Here is a 21812-nt window from a genome sequence, read left to right as displayed (position 1 = left end):
ATATATATAACTGGGAGAATTTGGTGGGCAGAGGGGGACGCTATACAGTATTATTGCACTCCACGAATGTGCAGATTTCCAAAATGTGCCAGCACTGAAAGCTGTCTTGCACTGAGGTTTCCCAAGAGGTACAACGAGCCTGCCAAAGAGCATCCGGTCTGCACTAACAGCTTGCTGTCTTCAGTGCAGGCCTTCATAATGTCAGTCACGCTGCTCTTGCAAAAATCCCTTAATGTCTGAAAAATACGCAGAAAGAGTATTTCAATAATCATTCTTATAAAAACTATTAAATTAAAAGTCAACTCGTTGATCAGAAAAGCACTGAGAACTGAGCTAAGCAAAAGTTAATCAATAGTCACCTCTCCATTATCACACATTTGCTAATAAATTTCCCATCATGAACATTATAAGAAGTTCTTATGAACCTGGGGATTGAACCCAGAGGCATTCTACCTTCAGGCCGATTTTATTTATTTGGAAAGCAGGGTCTTGCTACTTGCTGAGGCTGTTCTCAAACCTGTGATCCTCTGTCTCAGCCTCCCAAGTACTGGGATTAGAGATGTGCGCCATTATGCTGGGCAAGAAGTTCTTATACTGTCAGGAACTAAGTACCTGAAGTTTAAGAAGAGGTTATATATCTACCTGTTCCACTGCAATAAATCAATTCTATTAGGAGCTCAAAGTTTATTATTAACCCTTCAGATAAAATTACTAACACAACATTATTTTGGCAGGTCCTAACTCTTGATACATTTATAATTTTAATGAAGAACACACCTGTCTGTTTTACCTCAAGCAATAATATCTACTAACATTTGTGGTGAGAATTAATAGAAACCTATACATAGCTAGTGTAAACTACTTACAAAAGAGTTTTCAGTGCTGATAAGTAGGGCTATGATCGATGGTGTGGAAGTGAATCCATATGCACGTTTAGCTTCATTTCATTGTCAAGAATTTGAACAAGTTGTTGCATGGATGGAAGATGACCAGATTCCAGCTTAGACCATACAGGTACATCTACAGAAAGAAATGGTACCCCCCCAAAAAAAATTAAAAGTGACTCCATGATAGACATTCATTTCACAAATATTGATGCAGTGTGTATGTACCCAACTTGGAATATAAAAGTGAGCAAAAGATAGCATTTTGCTCTTAGGAGCTGACACTCTAGCAGATGAAATACCAAGCACCATAAACAGCTACCAAACTGAAACTGTGCTAAGATTAAAACCAGAAAGCTCTACAGTGTTATGAGAAGCAAAAACACGAGCTACCACCACTGACTAGTCAGAGAAGTAACATCATTGAAATAGAGATCTAAGATGAATTACCAGCTGGGTGTGGTGGCTCACACTAATAATCCCAGTACTTGGGATGCTGAGACAGTTTGAGAGTTGCAGGTTCCAGGCCAGCCCCATCAATTTAGTAAAACCACTTCAAAATAAAAAATAAAAAATGGCTGGGGGGTGTAGCTCAGAGGTAGAATGTCTCTGGGTTCAATCTTCAGTAACAAAACAAAATAAAATAGGCAACAGAGGATATGAAACATGACTAGTTTGCTGAGCCCTAGACTAATATTGCAGAACCTTTTGGCCTTGTTAAATGCTCTGATCTTTATATTGAAAAAAAAAAAAAGTAAAGTCATTTACCGAATCTGAGATACTCAACTTATAATATGAAATTTGCATTTTTTAAAAAAGTTACTCCATATGGGCATGGTGGAGCACGCTTGTAATCCCTGTGCTTGGGAGGTGGAGACAGGAGGATCGTGCAGATTTGAAGCCAGCCGTGCTGGCTTCAGAGACCCTATTTCCAAATAAAAAAGTATAAAAATAGGTCTGAGAGTGTAGCCCGGAGGTAAAAGGGTTTCCAGGAACCTGAGTACAAAAAAATAATAATAATAATAATAATAATAATAATAATAATAATACTCCAAACTGGTTTGTAATCTCAGTACTTGGGAAGCTGAGACAGGAGGGTCACAGGTTGGCCCAGATGTGAGTGAGGCACTCTGCAACTTAATAAGACCCTGTTTCATAATAAAGAATAAAAAACAGAGCTAGGGGTATAGTTCAGAGGTAGAATGCCCTTGGGCTCAAAACCCAGTTCCACACACAAAAAGAAGCCAGATAGGTGTGGTGGTGCACACTTGTAATCCTAGTACTTGGGAGGCTTAGAAAGGACAGCAACTTAAGAGACTGCTTCAAAATAAAAAAGGACTGGGGGTGTATCTCAGAGGTAGACTGCCCCTAGGTAAAACCCCCAGTTTCATAAAAGCAAGCAAGCAAGCAAGCAAGCAAGCAAGCAAGCAAGCAAGCAAGCAAGCAAGCAAGCAAGTTAGCCAGTAAATATTTTAGGCTTTACAGACCAAAACACAAAATCCAAGATACTATACAGTTGTAACTGTATAACTGGGAAAAACAAATTTCCATGGCTTTTTCATTGATGAAACTCAAAATAGTAGTTGTAAACACAGAAATTTGAATTTCACAGGATTTCTGTGTGTCACCAAATATTAAGATTTTTAAAAACCATTTAAAATATAAATACCATTGTAAGCTCCTGAGCTGCATTCGCCAGCCTCTGATGTAGAGAATGAATAAAAGGGCATAAGGGAACTGCAGCACAGACTAGGGTGCTCAAGGTAGTAAAGCGGAACAGATGTAGATTTTTTGAGCTACTTAGAAGATAGAATGAGAAGACTTGGTAATCCACTAAACATGGGAGTAAGGGAAAAGGAAATGTTATCCTAGGCAACTGAGTCCAATGCCTGTAAATGAACAAATATGCCAAAGCTGAAGCAAATTAAGAGTGCACCAGAATTGCAGAAAACAGTTTATTTTGGAGCAGGTCATGTTTAAGATTCCTGGGTTTAACATTTGAGAAGATCTAAAACTCTCTAGAGTTGACATCTAGGAATCATCATAAAGATTTTCTATTGACAGGCGTGGTGGTGCACGCTTATAATCCCAGTACTTGGGAGGCTGAGACAGGAGGATCGCACAGGTTCGAAGCCAGCGTCAGCTACTTAGTGAGGCTCTCAGCAACTTAGTGAGACCATGTTTCCAAGTAAAATATACAATAAGTCTGGAAGTATAGCCCAAAGGTAGAAAGCCACTGGGTTCCATCCTCAGTAATGTGTTAAAAAAAATTTTTTTTTCTAGTAAAGACAAGGAAGCCGGGCGCGGTGGTTCATTCTTGTAAACCCAGTACTTGGGAGGCTGAAACAGGACAATTGCAGGTTTGCATTCAGCCTCAGCTACTTAGTGAAGCCCTCTGCAACTTAGTGAGACTCTATTTCAAAATAAAAAATAGAGCTGGATGTGTAGCTCAGAGGTAGAATGCCCCTGGGTTTAATCCTCAGTATCTTAAAAATAGTAACAATAGCAACAGTAATAATAAACATGAGAGTAGATGATAAGGACCAGACAACTTTTTTGTGTGGTACTGATGATTGAACCCTGCTTACCAGTCTCGCTACTTGCTAAAGCTGTCATTGAACCTATGATGCTACTCTCTCTCTCAGGCTCCTAAGAACTGAGATTATAAGCATGCACCACCATAAGTGGCTCAGGACCAGACATTTTAACATGAGAACAGGGCCAACACTTAAAGAATTCTAAAAATGCAAGCAGATTTGAAGATGAAGAATAAGTTAAAAATTTTAAATTCTTCTGTCTCCTGAAATTTCTATTTCTATCAAATAAATTTCTCGTTTACAGCACACACTTGTAATCCTAGTATTTAGGAATATGAGACAGAATAATCACAGGTTCATGGACAGTCTCTGCAATTAATCAAAGCCCTTGGCAATTGAGTGAGACACTATTTCTAAATTAAAATAGGGCTAATTGATGTAGCTCGTTTAATTCTAAGATTAAAAAAAAAAAAAAAAAAGAATAGCCAGATGTGGTGGCCTACACTTGTAATCCCAATACTTGGGAAGCTGAGACAGGAGGATCACAGGTTCACAGCCAGTCTCAGCTATTTATTGAGGCCCTCTGCAACTCAGTGAGACTCTGTTTAAAATTTAAAAAAAAAAAAAAAGGGCAGGTCTGGGGGTATAGTTCAGAAGTAGAATGCCACTGGGTTCAATCCCCAGTTCAACAAAATAACAACAAGCTGGGCGTGAGCAGCATGCTTGTAATCGCAGCATTTGGGAGGCTGAGACAGACATTTCAAGGACAGCCTCAGCTACTTAGTAAGGCCCTTTGTAACTCAGTGAGACCCTGTTTCAAAATTAAGAATAGCCGGGTGTGGTGGCGCACGCTTGTAATCCCCGCGCTTGGGAGGCAGAGACAGGAGGATTGCGCAGGTTTGAAGCCAGGCTTAAGATACCCTGTTTCCAAATAAAAATATAAAAATAGGTCTGGGAGTGTAGCCCAGAGGTAGAAGGGCTTCCAGAAAGCCCAGTACCACAAAAAAAAAAAAAAAAAAAAAAAGAATTAAAAAATGAGGGGGGGGGGTATTTGTGGCTCAGAGGTAGAATGCCCTGGGTCCTGGACATTCCCAGTACTGCAAAAAAAAAAAAAAAAAAAAAAAAAAAAAAAAAAAACAAACAAACAAACAAACAAACAAACCACACACACACACAAGCTTCTTATAAAAAACAGAAAAGCCTGATGCTTATTATAAATTATTTAAAATTTGTCACAAGATACAAACTATTCAAAACCTACCTACCATTTAAAGTTATTTCAAATGCACCTGTTGACATACACTGGTTCTCAATCATGTTGCTCAAGAAGAAAACCATCATACAGGCATAGACCTGAAAGAAAATATAATTGAGCACAATAGGCAACAAAGTCATTTTGAAGTTAAGAACAGCATGTCACTTAAGACACAGTCATCATTTTAATGAATAGTCTCATTACTTGTTAAAAGCTATTTTAATCTACTTTAAAAGTTCCTACCAAACCACTACTGATGTAAATTCAGATAACATCCACAAAGCAAGGAAAGGGAACTCTGTACATGCCAAAGAACTTATATATATAAAATTCATATTGTATATAGACTTTCTTTTTTCTTTTTTTTTGGTGGTACTGGGGGTGGAACCCAGGGGCTTTCTACCTCCAGGCTATACTCCCAGACCTATTTTACTATTTTATACTTTATTTGGAAACAGGGTCTCACTAAGTTGCTGAGAGCCTCACTAAGTAGCTGAGGCTGGCTTGGAACCTGTGCAATCCTCCTGTCTCAGCCTCCCAAGAGCTGGGATTAAAAGTGTGCGCCACCACCCCCGGCGAATGTAGACTTTCTAAGAGACCTTATAACAACCTATGCAGAACAAAAAAATACCAGCATAAGAGTTCATTTTACCATTTTTATAATGTAATCTATGAATTCACAAAGGACTACTGATGCAATAATCAGCAACTTCATGTATCAAACAGCCTGTTTACATTTCAATTATATCAGTTTAACTAAGAGGTAGGTTACGCATCACTGGCATATTAAAGTACATTCATTCAATTTTTAAAAGTTTTTTTTTTTTGGTCTTTTTGGACTGGGTATTGAACCCAGGGTGGTATACTTGCCAGGCAAGCGCTTTGCCACTGAGCTATATATCCCAGCTCTTCAATTTTAAAGACAAATCTGCACCTCCGCCCCTAGAAGAGACTAGCTTTTTTTTTTTTTTTGGAATGGTATATAATTTTAATTTAGCAAAATCACTGAACTAGAAGTTGGATATAGTAAAGATGCCAGCCATGGCAAGCTGTTCCATAAATGTCCACAGCAGATAAGAAAAAGCTTTGCCTCCCACCCACTTGAGTTGAATATGGTTTGATTTCACAGTATTTGGGAACATAAGTCTACTTATGGCAACGATACACAAAAACTTTCGTAAAAGGTACAGCTTTTAAATATATTCATCTTCCTTCCACAGCAGATAAACAATGGTGTGTGTGTGTGGGGGGGGGGGATTATAGTGGTAAAGCGCACCAAGGACAATTTGGAATCATTAAGGATGTGTGTGTGTGTGTGTGTGTGTGTGTGTGAGAGAGAGAGAGAGAGAGAGAGAGAGAGAGAGAGAGAGAGAGAGAGAGAGAGAGAGAGAGAGAGAGATATTATAGTGGTAAAACACACCAAGGACAATTTGGAATCATTAAGTATTCAATTTCTCACTGTTAATCCTTTGCAAATCAACAGTTGCTTCCTAGGAAAAGTACAGCTATGTAGGAGTCTGGTAAAGTTATTCAGACCAGAAATAAAGAACAAATCCAGAAAGAGGTCTCCTCAAAAAAATATGTCCTAAAAGGAAAAATCTAAGCAATTCCATACAAGAGAGAAATATAAATCAGGCCCATTTCTCACAATGATAGACAATTCAGAATAAAACAATTTTAAGTAAAACAAATGAAAATAAATGCGATCCAGCAAGAATGTACACTGCAAGACTGTATAAGGTAGAGAAATAGTAATGAATACCTAAGATTCTTAAATATATTTACTGATTCTCAAACTGATCACCATGAACAGGAAAGTAAAAGGACAAATGGAAAGAGAAAGGAGTTTTTAAAAGGATAAATGAATGAAAACCCATGTAAAAAGTATTTATTAATTTTAATTTTAATATAGGGTCTCACCAAGTTGCAGAGGGCCTTCCTAAGTTTCTAAGACTGGCTGCAAACCTGGAATCCTCCTGTCTCAGCCTCCATGTACTGGGATTACAGGCATGTGTCAGACAATCTATTATTATAATGTGAATCAACCTACTAATACATTACTTGGTATAAAAGACTTATTTTTTGTAAATATTGTATTTTGATTTTATATGTTACATAATCAAAATTAGGTAACCAATTCTTTTATGGCAGGTTCTACTAAAGTAATATTTCCCTATGCCCCCCAAAATAAAAAGACAAGATCATTGTAGTAATCATTTTTTTGTTTGTTTGTTTTTTGTGGAACTGAGGGTTGAACACAAGGACATTCTACCTCTGAGCTATATCCTCACCCCTATTTTCTATTCTTCATTTTAAAACAGGCTCTCACTAAGTTGCTGAGGGCCTCACTAAGCAGCTGAGGCTGGCTATGAGCCTGTGATCTTCCAGTCTCAGCTTCCCAAGTACTGGAATTAAAAGCATGCACCAACCACTATGCCTGGCTTTGTAGTAATCATTTTTAATATGTTAATATGGAAAAAGAAGTCAAGGAAAGTGACTTGCCAGATAGGCATGGCGGCACACACCAGTGTTGGGAGGATCATGAGTTCACAGCCAGCCTCAGCTACTTAATGAGACCCTGGTTTCCAAGTAAAGAATAAAAAACTAAGGCTTGAGGTGTAGCTTGAAGGTAAATGCCTCTGGGTTATAACCTCAGTATTGAAAAAAAAAAAAGTTGACTTGTTTGGAGATTTTAAAAAAGGATATAAATTGACATAATACATGTTAACAGGTTAATCAATGACAAGTACTAAAATGTAAAAAGAAAATTCATTAAAATATTTTTATCGACAACTTAATACTTATAAATACCAAAACTACTTGTCACATACCTTATTTTCTTGACCCCACTGCCAGATGCTAGGAGCTTGCATGCCAAAGAAAGCAAAAGGATCCTTGCCGACAATAATTAAGCCTATTAATACTAGTTTGAAGACTGACAGGAAAGATGCTATGTGTCTAGCAAAAGAAAAAAAATTCATCAGAAGTTATTTCTCACTTATTTTAAAATTTAATAATCAAGTATGCGTATATGGACATTTTCTAGATAATAAAATGAAGTTACTAATTATAAAAAAGCAACTAAAAGCCAAGTGTGGTGGTGAACGCTTGTGATCCCAGTACTTAGAAGGCTGAGACAGGAAGACTGCAGGTTCACAGCCAGCCTCAGCTACTTAGTGAGGCCCTCTGCAACTTACTGAGGCCCTGTTTCAAAATAAAAAATAAAATATAGGGCTGAGGGGTATAGCTTAGAGATAGAACAGCCCTGGGTTCAATCCCCAGTACCGCAAAAAAAAAAAAAAAAAAAGGAGTTGTCATCACTGAAACCCCATTGCTTCTTACAGAAAAAGCCTTCTCCTCACCAAAGCTAGAATGGAAGGATAGGAGAGGAAGAAGGCTGAGGTGGACTAATGAAGAAGCTATATCTGAATTTGTGTAAAAATATAAATATAGCATGGTTAACCTGGACACTCATTGTTGGGAGGGGGGAAGGGGAAGTGGGGGGGAGGTACCAAGCACAGTCTGAATGTATGCCATTTTCAATATGTTCCACATAACAATTAAAAAATTAAAAAAAGAAAAAGCCTTCTATAAAGTTGCTATTTAAAAAGCAGCATTCTGTGTATATTTCTATAACTAAAAATTATAACTAAGGTAATTAGAACAATTAACAAAAGTTTATATAGTACAGTAAACCGTTTATAAGTTACTGAAATTTGCTTACCTATAAATAGGTTGAGGGAGGTAATTCTCTCCTTCAATTCGGATGTCTGGGTACCGCTGACTAATAACTCGCATGTACTCCTCAAACACCCGCCTATAACCTCAGGAAACACTGCAGAAAAATAAGTGCTTCCATTAGTGGTTTAGAATATATCTATACTTATTTTGTAGTCAAAGGATTAAAATTTTTTTCAATATCCATCACAAATTAAAAATTACATCTAGATGGTGAATACAGGAAGGTTTGTGCTTTCTACAAAATTTCACACATTTATTTCCCAGCTGAAGCGTGGTGGTGCATGCTTGTAATCCCAGTAATCTCAGCCCTGGGAGGCTGAGACAAGAGGATCACAAGGTAACGGCCAGCCTCAGCAATTTAATGAGATCCTATTTCCAAATAAAAAATAAAAATAGGTCTAAGGTGTAGCCCAGAGGGAGAAAATCCCTGGGTTCCACCCCCCCAAAAAAAATAAAACAAAATGTTACTTCCCCTTCAAAGAAATCCTTCCATTATAACAGTAAACATTATAGTTTTGAGTCATTGTTAGACAACGTTACTGTTGTCTAACTATTCATATATATCTATTCATATATGTCCGCAAACCTTGAGCTCTCATTTTGACTGGTCTTTGTTTTTTTCTTTTAAATCAGTGACTTATATAAACAATAAAATGAAAACAATTCCTATTCATTTGAAGTAAGCTTTCAAATCTGGGCACAAGAAGCTGATAAACAATACCAAGGCATGCAGATGAAACTGGTTTCTTCTACCATTAACCCCAGCTCTTTGAAATTACTCCAGTCTTTCTGAGTCAATGAATATAACTACTACTCTCAGTACACCTCCAACAAATAAACAGGTCAACATGCTAAAATGCTGCAGCTGTTGCCTATTCCTTCCACCCCTAGACCAAACGCTCGTAAAAAGTAAGCATAATTTTTTAAAAAGAATCTTAAAGTCCTATCACCCAGCAAAACCCTTTTAGTAATACATAATAGTTGGAGTCAACTTTTTTTTTTTTTGGGGGGGGGGAGCTGGTCTGGGAGTGGAACCCAGGGGCATTTGACCTCCAAGCTACACCCCCTGCTCTATTTTTTATTTTGAAACCGGGTCTGAGTTGCAGAGGGCCTCACTAAGTAGCTGAGGCTGTCCGCGAACCATGATCCTCCAGGTCTCAGCCTCCCAAATGCTGGGATTACAAATGTGCCACCACGCCTGGCCTTGAGTCAACTATTTTAATTGTTTGATTTTAAACATTTTCAAAAGCAACATTTTTCTGAAAGATTTTGTTTTCATATTAAATGATCTATATGTAGTAAACAGAAAGAAAATTTAGGATATAGAGGAAAAGTTATCTATGATATTTCAAACAGCCTGCGCCTTATTCCAGTCACCTAATTCCCGGTACCAACCGTTTCACTTTACTACATCTGCTGTTAACTGTAGCAACTGACTACTTACATTAAACCCAAGCCTATCACAAACTCCTACCTCTCACAGCCTCTAAATTAAAAATGTCAACTGGAACCGGGCATGGTGGTGCATGCCTGTAATCCCGGTACTTGGGAAGCTAAGACTGGAGAATCACAGGTTTAAAGACAACCTCAGGTGGTAGTGAGACGCATCAATCTAGTGAGACCCTGTTTGAAAAATAAAAATAAAATTAGGGCTGGGGTAAGCCGGGCGTGGTGGCACACACTTGTAATCCCAGCATTTGGGAGGCTGAGACTGGAGGATTGCGGTTTGTAGACAGCCTCAGCTACTTAGTGAGGCCCTGTTTCAAAATAAAGAATAAAAAATAGGGCAGTGGGTGTAGCTCAGAGGTTGAATGCCAGAGTTCCATCCTCGGGCCCGCAAGAAAAAAAAAAAAAAAAAAAAAAAAAAAAAAAAATAGGGCCGCGGTATACCTCAGAGGTAGAATGCCCCTGGGTTAAATTTCTAGTACCACACACAAAAGTAAGTAAATAAATAACTTTCGGATGGGGGGTGTGGCTTAGTGGCAGAGTGCTTGCCTTTTATATATGCTGGGCCAGGAGTTCAATCCCCAGCAAACACACATACCCCAAAATCTCATATATTTACTCTTACAAAATAAATACTTGTGATGTTTCTGTTTTCATAATCTCCTCTTTCAATTATAATAACCCACCCACACATAGAATTAGGTCCTATTTCTATGCCACACAACCCCCTTGCCTTGGCTTATGTTCCAAAAGCGACAGCTATAGGAAGGTCTAGAGCTTCCTTTCTAGGAATGAAGGATGTGGATTTTAACTATCTACATTCATCCCATAACATCATGGTGTATGCCTAAATATACACAATAAAATTTATTTTATTTAAAAGAAAAATAATAGATTTTTAATCTTGACTTTCTGTTAAGTGCCATTTGGCTCTAGAACTGCTGAGTGGAAGAGAGTCAGAGAAAGAGAAAAAATTGTACTTGTTACTGAGAAAATACAGATACAGATCAGAAGTGTGTGAACAAAGGCTCCTTAGGCCTTTCAGTTCCCTTTGGGTTCCAAGAGTATTCTTTTAGAAGTCTTTAAGTGCATTCTCAGCCAGGCGTGGTGTGGCACACTTGCAATCCCAGCATTCAGGAGGCTGAGAAAGAGGATCCAGGTTCTCAGACAGCCTCAGCTATTTAGTGAGGCCCTTCGCAACTCAGTGAGACCTTTTCAAAATAAAGAATGAAAAATTCCTTATTTGCCTTATTTGGGGGGTTCCATCCCCAGTACTGCCCCCCCAAAAAAATCCCAATGCACTGTTTACACTAGTTCAAACAGGTTTCTGCTACTTGCATCCCAAGGATTTCAACTAATATTTTCTGTATCCCTTATGAAGAAAACCCAGAAGATATTTTTATAAATACTAGTTTCCCTCTCCCTCTCCCCCTCCCCCCCCCTCTCTGGTACTGGGGTTCCTGGAAGCCCTTCTACCTCCTGGCTATACTCCCAGACCTATTTTTACATTTTTATTTGGAAACAGGGTCTCCTAAGCCAGCGCGATCTTCCTGTCTCTGCCTCCCAAGCGCGGGGATTACAAGCGTGCGCCACCACGCCCGGCTGTAAATACTAGTTTCTAATTATCTACAGCAAGGATCATCCATCCCCACCCCAACAGCTCATTCCTTACTGAAAACTGACCACTACATTGTTTGACGCAATCTTCTTGTTCTGTTTAGTGTATGAGGCAATCATAGGCACTCACCTGGTGCTTCACCTGCTCTGTTTTAAGCCATGAGCTCTGAAAAAAGTGTTCTATAAACCATAGAGGTAACAACATACTCAAGCAGCAAAGTAATAAACTAATCTGATGATTTTTTCCCCCAGTACTGGGAATGGGACCCAGGGGCATTCTACCTGAGCTACACCCCCAGCCCTATTTTATTCTTTATTTTGAATCAGGGTCTAAGTTGCAGAGGGCCTCACAAGTACTAGGACTAAAAGTGATCACACCTGATAATGATAAATGATTTTTTAAAAAAAGAAATCTGCTAACAGGAGGTCTCATATATTTGGATAAAGATTAAAAACTATAAAACAGAACTTGCTCAGATTTGTTTGTTTTTAAGTTGCAAAAACAGCACTAAAGAGGTGGTCTCTGTCAGGTAAAGGAATTGTGTTATATGGAATCAGCTAGTTCCCTTCCAGTGATCACCAAAGAAAAGACACACACCCCCAAAAAAGCCTCTTTATTCAAATACCATGTGGCCGGGCGTGGTGGCGCACCTTTGTAATCTCAGCACTTGGGAGGCTGAGACATGAGGATCACTCACACAGGTTCAAAGCCAGCCTCAGCTAGTGAGTGAGACTCAGCAACTTAGTGACAACCTGTTTCTAAATAAAGTATAAAATAAGTCTGGATTCTGGGAGTGTAGCCCAGAGGTAGGAAAGCCCCAGGGTTCCACCTCCAGTAACACACACACACACACACACACACACACACACACACACACAGAGACAAAATTAAATTAAGGCTAGGGGTATAGTTCAGAGGTAAAAAAAAATCCCTGGTTTCAACCTCAGCTCAAAGTCTTAAGTAGTTCCCTCCCACCCCACCACAGTCTTAAGTAGCTCAAAGGAGAGAAGACTAGTTGTAACAGGGTACATAGTCTGAGAAAAACAAAGGCACTCAACACAGCACTCCCTACACATCCTACTTACTTCTCTCTATATTAGTTCTCCAGCTCAGCTCCATTTTGCTCCACTGATTCCTCAAACAAGATAGCTGCTTCTTACCTTGAGTGGCCTTCCCTATCCACGCTCTAATCCAACTGTCTACACCTTGGTAGAAGACATTAAAAAGTCTAGTAGGATCCGTAGTAGGAGGTGTCAGTGTATCTGGAGAGCAGGAAGAGTACTGCAGAAGTACAATGAATTCTGGAAGTCCATTCCTACCTATGAAGGCATGAAGGCCAGGACAAGAAGGCCGCTGATAGCAAAGTATTTTCAAAATTGAAGTGTGTGTGTGTGTGTGTGTGTGTGATGTTATGTTATGTTATTGGGGGTGGAACCCAGGGGCTTTTCTACCTCCGGGTTACACTCCCAGACCTATTTTATACTTTATTTGGACAGGAGGATCACAGGTTCCAGGCCAGCCTCAGAAACTCAGGGAGACCCTCGGTAACTTAGAGTCTTGTTTCAAAATACAAAATAAAAAAGGTGCCTAGCTCAGGTGTATGTCCCTGGGTTCAAACCCCAGTACAAAAATAAATATATAAATAAATGAAATGTAATGCCCGATGACACAATCCTAATATTGTACCTCTCTGGATTTATTTACTTTAGTTTTTGTGGTACTGGGGATTAAACCCAGGGACATTCTACCTCCGAGCTACACCCCCAGCCCTATTTTTTATTCTTCATTTTGAAACAGGATCTCATAAAGTTGTAGAGGGCCTCACTAAGTACCGAGGCTGGCTGTGAACCTGTGAACCTCCTGTCTTAGCCTCCTAAGTACTGGGATTACAAGTGTGTGCTCCCAAGCCTGGACTCTCTGTATTTATTTTATGGAAATAACCTAATAAGTACATGAAAGTATTTAAGAAAATTTATTTCCATAAGGTAATTTCACAAAAGGTTCGGGCCTTTATGAAAGATTCAGTGCATTATTTAACCAATAAGGCACTGGTTAAATAATGGTATACCCATCTTATTCCAGGCATGGTGATGCACACTTGTAATCCCAGCATTTGGGAGACTAAGACAGGAGGATCAGGGTTCGCCGCCAGCCTCAGCTACTTAGTGAGACCCTTTACAACTCAGTGAGACCCTGTTTCAAAATAAAGAATAAAAAATAGGGCTGGGAGTGTAGCTTGGAAGTAGAATGCCCCTGAATTTCATCCCCAGTATTGCAAAAACAAACAAACAAATAAATAAATAATGACATGCTCATCTTATATAGAGTATGTGTTACCTTCAAGGACATTCTTTGTGTGTGTGTGAGATATATATATATATATATATATATACACATACTGGGGATTGATCCCGGGGGTATTTCTCCTCCAAGCTACATCACCAGCCCTATTATTTATTTATTTATTTGTTTGTTTACTTATTTCCGGTACTGGGAATGAAACCCTGGGGCATTCTACCTCTGAGCTACACCCCCAGCCCTATTTTTTATTCTTTATACTTTTATTTGGGCCTCACTAAGTAGCCGAGGCTGTCCTTGAATTGCAATCCTCCTGTCTCAGCCTCCCAAATGCTGGGGTTATAAGCATGTGCTACCACATCCAGCTTTATTCTTTATTTTAAAACAGGATCTCAGTAAGCTGCAGAAGGCCTCACTAAGTAGCTGAGGGTGACTGCGAACCTGGGCCTCAGCCTCCCAAGTACTAGGATTAGAAGCATGCACCACCATTCCCAGTAAATAGATTTCTTTATACAGGCATATACTACATTGCATAGTATACAGGATATCTTTCTTTATATTCTATTTCTTGTCCCCTTTCCTTCCTATATGATAAGTCAAGCTTCATTTTGTATGTTAACTTCAAAAATCCTATCTCCAGCTAGGCATGGTGGTACACACTTGTAATCTCGGTACTTGAGAGGCTGAGACAGGAAGATTGCAGTTTGCAGGATAGCCTCAGCTACTATTTAGTGAGGTCCTTTGTTTGCAACTCGGTGAGATACTGTTTCAAATAAAGAATAAAAAATAGGGCTGGGGGTGTAGTTCATCCAGTACCCCCCAAACACTGAGCCCTATCTCCTGGAGTTCCCCTTGGCTTCAACATTTCATTTTCTCCTTTTGCAAAGCATTCCATCACCCCAAGTAAATAATCCTACTTTTCTCTAGGCTTCTATTGCTATTACATATAAGCTCATTTAGAACATTTATTTTGTTCACTATAAATACTGATTATATCTTTCTTTCCTACCAGACAACTGGTTCCCAAATATTATTGTAAAAAAAGTCACATCTTCCTAAACAAAATGGGGGAAAGTGGCATGTATTGGTTTCAAGACCCTCCTTGACACCACAGTCTACAGATGTTCAAGTCTCATATAAATAGTATTTGCATATATGCTATGTACGTCCTCCTGTATACTTTAAATCATCTCTAGATTACCTATAGTAGCTAATGGGATCTAAATGTTATATACATAGCTGTACTGTACTGTTTTGGGAAAATCCACAAGGAAAATGCCCGAACATGCACAGTACAGATCTCACGCCCCCCGATTTTTTTTTTTTTTTTTTTGCGGGTCTGGGGATGGAATCCAGAGGCATTCGATCTCTGAGCTATACCCCCTGCCCTATTTTTTATTCTTTATTTTGAAACAGGGTCTCACTGAGTTGCAGAGGACCTCACTAAGTAGCTGAGGCTATTCACAAACCGCAATCCTCTGGTCTCAGCCTCCCAAATACTGGGATTACAAGCGTGCGCCACCACGCCCGGCTCCCCCGAATATTTTTGAGCCAAGGTTAGCTGAATCCACGGATAGGGAAGCCACAGATATAGAGGGTTAACTATAATTCATCACTTAGAGCTGCTAAATTTATTTGTCTCCTAAAATCCCTCAAACCTCTTTATACTATTTCCACCTTTCCTGCAAGCAGTGTTTCTTATTGGGCAACTCCGAAAGGCCCCCTCGCGTATCCTCTCCTTGTCCCCTGCAATGTCTTTTCCACAATGTGGCTGGCGGGCCTTTCCTACACCTGCCCGCCAGGCCCTCAGGGGTCTGTGCCACCTGCTCTTTCATCTTTGAAGGCAGCTGGACTTCTCATGTAAATCTCATTCTCACTGCCTGGAAAGCACTCAGCATTTGAATCTCAGTTCCAAGTCCCACGATCCTGACCAAATCTCTCTCGTATACCCACCATGCAACCCTCCTTCACAATATGTAGCAGAATGTTAGCTCCATGTGTGAATGGTCTATAGGTCAGGAGCTTTGCTCTGACCTGTGAAGAGCACAGAACTGAACTCCCTAAACCAAAGTATCTACACTGAGTAAATGCTCAAATCTTGAAGATGCAGATATCTCTAGCACTAACGCCATCTCTGTAACTCACAACCTCTCCAGTTCAGTATTTTACTAATCCCGATCAATATCATCATCCAAATCAGTCTTAAATCTGTATTTTCTTGCCACTATACTATGAAAGCAAAGGCTGGGTCAGTATAAAGTTCATAAAAATCTGTTTTCAGGATAGCTACCTCATTCACTTCTTAAAACTAGAAGTTAGCCAGGCATGGCGGTGCACGCTTGTAATCCCCGCGCTTGGGAGGCTGAGACAGGAGGATCGCGCAGGTTCGAAGGCAGCCTCAGCTACTGAGTGAGGCTCTCAGCAACTTAGTGAGACCCTGTTTCTAAATAAAGTAAAAATAGGTCTGGGAGTATAGCCCGGAGGTAGAAAGCCTCTTGGTTCCACCCCAGTACCACCAAAAAACACACACAAAAAAACCAAAAAAACCCCTAGAAGTTAGCTATCCTATATTGCAGCAGTGGAAAATTAACAAAATTTGAAAATTCTATCGTATTCTGCTTATGTTTTGAAATCCTAACTTCGATCAATCTACTATTCTCAGTAGTATTTCAATTGTCATTTTGAGTGTTAACTGTAAAGGGTTGTAGCTAGCAATCTTTTTAAACTGTAGAACTGATTACATGTTAAATAACATGTATTAGCTGGGCGTGGTGGCGCACGCTTGTAATCCCCATGCTTGGGAGGTTGAGACAGGAGGATGGCGCAGGTTCAAAGCCAGCCTCAAGCTACTTAGTGAGGCTCTCAGCAACTTAGTGAGACCCTGTTTCCAAATAAAATATAAAATAGGTCTGGGAGTATAGCCCGGAGGTAGAAAGCCCCTGGGTTCCATCCCCAGTACCACCAAAAAAAACCTCCAAACAAACAAACAAAAAATGTATCAAGAAAATAAAGTAAGCATGCATGCCAAACATCAACTCTATGAGTAGCTACCAGAATACACTTACATATAAAAAGCAAAGCAAGGGAAGTGTAACAAACTTTAAACGCCATTAGTGAACTGAGTATGTGGTACTGGGATTGAACCCAGGGCCTTGCACATGCTTGCCCTTTTTTGAGACAAGGTCTTGCCAAATTGCCCAGGCTGGCCTCCAACTTGTAATCCTCTTGTCTCAGCCTCCTAAGTAACTAGGATTAGAGGTTTGTGTCAAGTCTCCTGACAAGAATTCCATTTTTAAAATTAATTAATTTATTTATTTATTGTGGTACTGGAGATGGAACTCTGGCATTCTACCTCTGAGCGCACCCCCATTCCTATTTTTTTATTCTTTATTTTGAAACAGGATCTCACTGAGTTGCAAGGGCCTGACTAAGTAGCCGAGGATGGCTGCAAACCCGGATCCTCCTGTCTCAGCCTCCCAAATGCTGAGATTATAAGCGTGCGCCACCACGCCTAGCTAAGAATTCCATTTTTAATGTTGGGTGTTTAAGGATAAAAAAAAAAAAACTGGATAAGTTTATTCATGAATATGAAATCAGTATCATCAAAAGCATCTAATTCAGTCGGGAGTGGTGGTGGCTGGAACCAGAGGATCGCGATTCGCGGACAGCCTCAGCTACTTAGTGAGGCCCTCTGCAACTCAGTGAGACCTGGTTTCAAAATAAAGAATAAAAAATAGGGCAGGGGGTGTAGCTTGAAGGTCGAATGCCCCTGGGTTCCATCCCCAGACCCGCAAATAAATAAATAAATAAAATAAATAAATAAAAATAAAAATTGAGCTGGCCATGGTGGCACACACTTGTAATCCCAGTACTTGGGAGGCTGAGAGAGAAGAGCACGTTTGCCTCCATCCTCAGCTACTTAGTGAGGCCCTCCACAAGGTAGTGAGACCCTGTTTCAAAATAAAGAACAAAAAATAGAATGGGGGTTTAGCTTGCAGATAGAATTCCCCAGTATCGCAAAAAATAAATAATGGAAAAAAAAACCCCTTATATGATAAATATAAAGTGAGAGCCCAGTGTGTTGCTGCATGCCTGTAATCCCAGATTCAAGGCTAGTTCCTGTTTCAAAATAAAACAAACCAAAAAAGGGACAGGGGTGGGGGTGGAGTGGGTGTGGTTCAGAGGTAAAAAATCGCAGGGTTCAGTAACAGGTACAAAAAAATATAAAGTGAAGCCGAGTGTGATGGTGCACACTTGTAATCCCAGCATTTGGGAGGCTGAGACAGGAGGTTTGCGGTTCAAGGACAGCCTCAACTACTTAGTGAGGCCCTTTGCAACTCAGTGAGACCCTGTTTCAAAATAAAGAATTAAAAAAAAATATGGCTGGGGGTGTAGCCTGAAGGTAGAATGTCCGTGGGTTTCACCCCCAGTACCACAAAATAAATAAATAAAGTGAAGAAGTCAACTGAAGTGAAGGTGAAAGGAGCTCTCTTTCTTCCAAGTATTGATTAATGAAAATGCATTTTATGGCACTGAGATTTCAAATAGAATTTTAAAACTTTTCATATGTTTATCCTCAATTGTATTAGCTTCCTCTCCATTTCCAAACAAATTTGCAAAACCACAAACCTAATATTCTCTTTACTATAAACAGAGTAATCTACGGGAAGCAGGGGAAGCAGCAAACAGCAAGCTAAATGTATCTTTACGGAGTAGAGCATAATAATAAAGCTACTTCCTACACAGACATGAAAAAAAAATTATAGCACTTGGCTTGTGTGTTTTATTGGGAATCGAAGCTGGGGGTGTCCTACACTGAGCTACACCCTCAGTCCTTGTAAAAAAAAAATTTTTTTCAATATCAGTTTCTTGCTAAATTGATCCTCCAGCCTCAACTTCCCAAATATCTGGATTACATGCATGGGCCACTTTAACTAGCAACACTTCTGTTATGTAACATGTTCAGGGCAACTACAAAAGAAATTCTTATTAGAAACAAGTTATACTGCCAGGCATGATGGTGCTTTATACCTCTGGGCTATACTCCCAGACCGATTTTTTTTTTAATATACTTTATTTGGAAACAAGGTCTCACTAAATTGCTGAGAGCCTCACTAAGTAGCTGAGGCTGGCTTCGAACCTGTGCGATTCTCCTGTCTCAGCCTCACAAGTGCGGGGATTACAAGCATGCGCTACCATGCCCAGCTTGCAATCTTTTTTTTTTTTTTAACTCAAGTATAACACTCTTTAATCTTTATGGATTGGTAAAATGATTACCACTAACAACAACAACAACAACAAAAAATTAAAAAGGGATTAAAGGAGCAGGTAGTGGTGGTGCACTCCAGTAATCCCAGTAATTGGGAGGCCTAGACAGGAGAATCAAGGCCAGCCTTGGCAATTTAGGGAGACTCTCAGAAACTGTTTCCAAACAAAAAATATCAGTCTGAGGGTGTAGCTGAAAGGCAGATGCCCCTGGGTTCAATCCCCAGCACCACACACAGGGGTTGTTGCCCAAGTGGCAGAGCACATGCTTAGCATGGCAAAGCCCTGGGTTCAATCCCAGCACCAAAAATATTTTTAAAAGGAAGAAAAGTTAGACTGGTCAAATCAAGCTTCCATTTGCAGTATTAGATAAAACATAATATATTCCAGGTACTTTTACGCTACTAAAGCATAGAGGAAAGCTGTTTTTGTACCCAGAAGGAAACTGCAGTTTTCACTCCAAAAATTAATTCTCACGTATTTTCTGACTCTCTGGTTAAAATGTCACTTTTTTTTAAGCTTAAAGATTTGCTTTCTTTTCAATCATTAAGCGAAAAGCCAGCCGAAGTAGAAATCTAGACTTTACTGAGCTTTTTTTTTTTTAATCCAATTAGTTTGAAAAGGCTGATTTTAAATGAATCATGGCCAACAGTAACATTCCAAAGCATCAGGACTCTTAAAATAATCTAATCTGGCCGTCCCATTCTGAGAAAACACCACCTCTCGGAGTGTCAATTTCTCATTTCTGAAAATTTGCAACTTCATGGTCTTAAAAATATATTTTGAGCCTTTCAAACGTCCCCCAATCCCACTAACCTTATGAAAACGCACCGTCTTGCTTGTAACAACAAAATCAATTACAGTCATTAACGACGTCGAAGACCGCACGGTACCTTTCTCTTTCTATGAATGCACTAGACATGGCAGTGCGGGAGTTGGGGACAGGTGGGACTGGAGAGAAGAGCGGGTGGTTTGGGAGCGAACCTTCATGAAGTTTAGGAGAGCAACGGCTTCTGGCTCCCGGGAGATGGCCGAGGACCGGGCTGCCCAGCCCTCCCCTGCCAGCTGTCAGAGCTCCCGGCTCCTCTGCAGTCGCTCCCGGCACCCTCGCCGCCAGCTCAGCGAGGACCCGGGAAGTAGAGAGGGGGAAGCGCGCCGGGGCCGGGGCCTCGCCGGTCGGCGCTTACCCTTCTCCCGCTTTCCTGCCCCATCCCCACCATTTCGAGCACCGAAAAAGAAGCGAGCCGGCTGTACTTCGGAAGAGGAGCGCGGCCCCGAGGAGGCCGACTGCGGAAGGGCGCTGGCGCCCAGAAGGTGCAGCAGCTAGGCCGCGAAGCCGGGGCCTCGCGTACACGCCGGCGCCGGGCAGAGGCGCGGCGGGGCCGGCACACATACACTCACCATATCTGGAACTTGAGCAGCGGCCCCGTGGCGTACTGCATCTTTAATCTCTTGCTGGGCACGCCGCCCAGGTTGGCCGAGGCCTCGCTCCGGACCACCGCCGACGCCGCCACCAGGAGAAGCAGCAGAAGCCTCATCTTAATGGAGACAGCCGCTCCGGCCGCCTTCTGGCTGAGACTGCAGCCAGGATAAGCCGAGCCCCGAGCCCCTCCCGCTGCGCAGGCGCGGTCGGCCAAGGTCGGGGACGGAAGCGGCACTGCGCGTGCGCGTCCTTGCGCCTGCGCACACGGGAGGGAACACCGCCCGCCCACCGTCCTGGCCCACTGCCATCTTGGCTGTGTCCAGAGGCCGGGAGAGTATGGGAGAGGCAGAGAAGGTGCAGGAACTGGTGGGCGGGCAGAGGAGCCTATAATAAAATATAAAGCTGCCCCTGACAGCTTTGTGTTCTGCATCCATTTTTTTTTTGTTTGCAATACTGGGGATTAAACCCAGGGGCATTCTACCTCCGAGCTACACCTCCAGCCCTATTTTTTATTTTTATTTTTTTTGCGGGTCTGGGGATGGAACCCAGGGGCATTTGACCTCTGAGCCACACCCCCTGCCCGATTTTTTATTCTTTATTTTGAAACCGGGTCTCACTGAGTTGTGGAAGGCCTCACTAAGTAGCTGAGGCTGTCCAGGAACCACGATCCTCCCGTCTCAGCCTCCCAAATGCTGGGATTACAAGCGTGTGCCACCACGCCCGGCTCTATTTTTTATTCTTTATTTTGGAACAGGGTCTAAGTTGTAGAGGGCCTAAGTAGCTGAGGCTGGCCTCGAACCCGGATTCTCCTATCTCAGCCTCTCAAATCTGGGTTACAAGCATGCGCCACCACGCCTAGCTCGGAGATTGTGTGTGGGGGGGTGGGGGGGGGGTGGAATCCAGGGGCATTCTACCTCCGAGCTACACTCCCAGCCCTCTATTTTTTGAAACAGGGTCTCACTGAGTTGCGAAGGGCCTCTCTAAGTAGCTGAAGCTGAACGTGAACCGGGATCCTCCTGTCTCAGCCTCCCAAGTACTGAGATTACAAGAGTGCGCCACCACACCCGGCTCCGGATGATTTTTAAATATTAGACTTCTCTCTCTTTTCTTTCCTCTCTCATCCTCCTTTCCCCCTCCTCCTTCCCTTCCTCCTCCTTTAGCAGTTTTAGGTCCACAGCAAAATTGAGCACGGGGTACACTATCCCATATACCTCCTACCCCCCCCCCCATGCGCATGGCCTTCCTCATTATCAACATCCCTACACAAGTGGCACATTTGTTACAATAAATAGACCCACATTGGCTCATCATTATTACCCTGAGTAGAAGAAATAAAAAATAGGTT

General features: G+C 41.2%; 1 protein-coding gene across 1 annotated transcript; it reads right to left on the bottom strand.

The window, feature by feature from the left end:
• Nucleotides 1–895: 895 nt before the first annotated feature.
• On the bottom strand, nucleotides 896–20582 carry SELENOT (selenoprotein T; the record flags this gene model as incomplete). The annotated part of the gene is made up of 5 exons (XM_080696235.1): nucleotides 896–1020; nucleotides 4687–4774; nucleotides 7508–7634; nucleotides 8401–8511; nucleotides 20446–20582. The coding sequence occupies 5 exons, from the start codon at nucleotides 20580–20582 to the stop codon at nucleotides 896–898; spliced, it is 588 nt and encodes a 195-aa protein (XP_080552361.1).
• Between the last annotated feature and the right edge of the window lie 1230 nt (nucleotides 20583–21812).

Source organism: Muscardinus avellanarius (genome assembly GCF_963383645.1).
Source record: "Muscardinus avellanarius genome assembly, chromosome: 5".
Classification (NCBI taxonomy): Eukaryota; Metazoa; Chordata; class Mammalia; order Rodentia; family Gliridae; genus Muscardinus; species Muscardinus avellanarius.
This window is presented reverse-complemented; position numbering and strand designations above follow the sequence as displayed.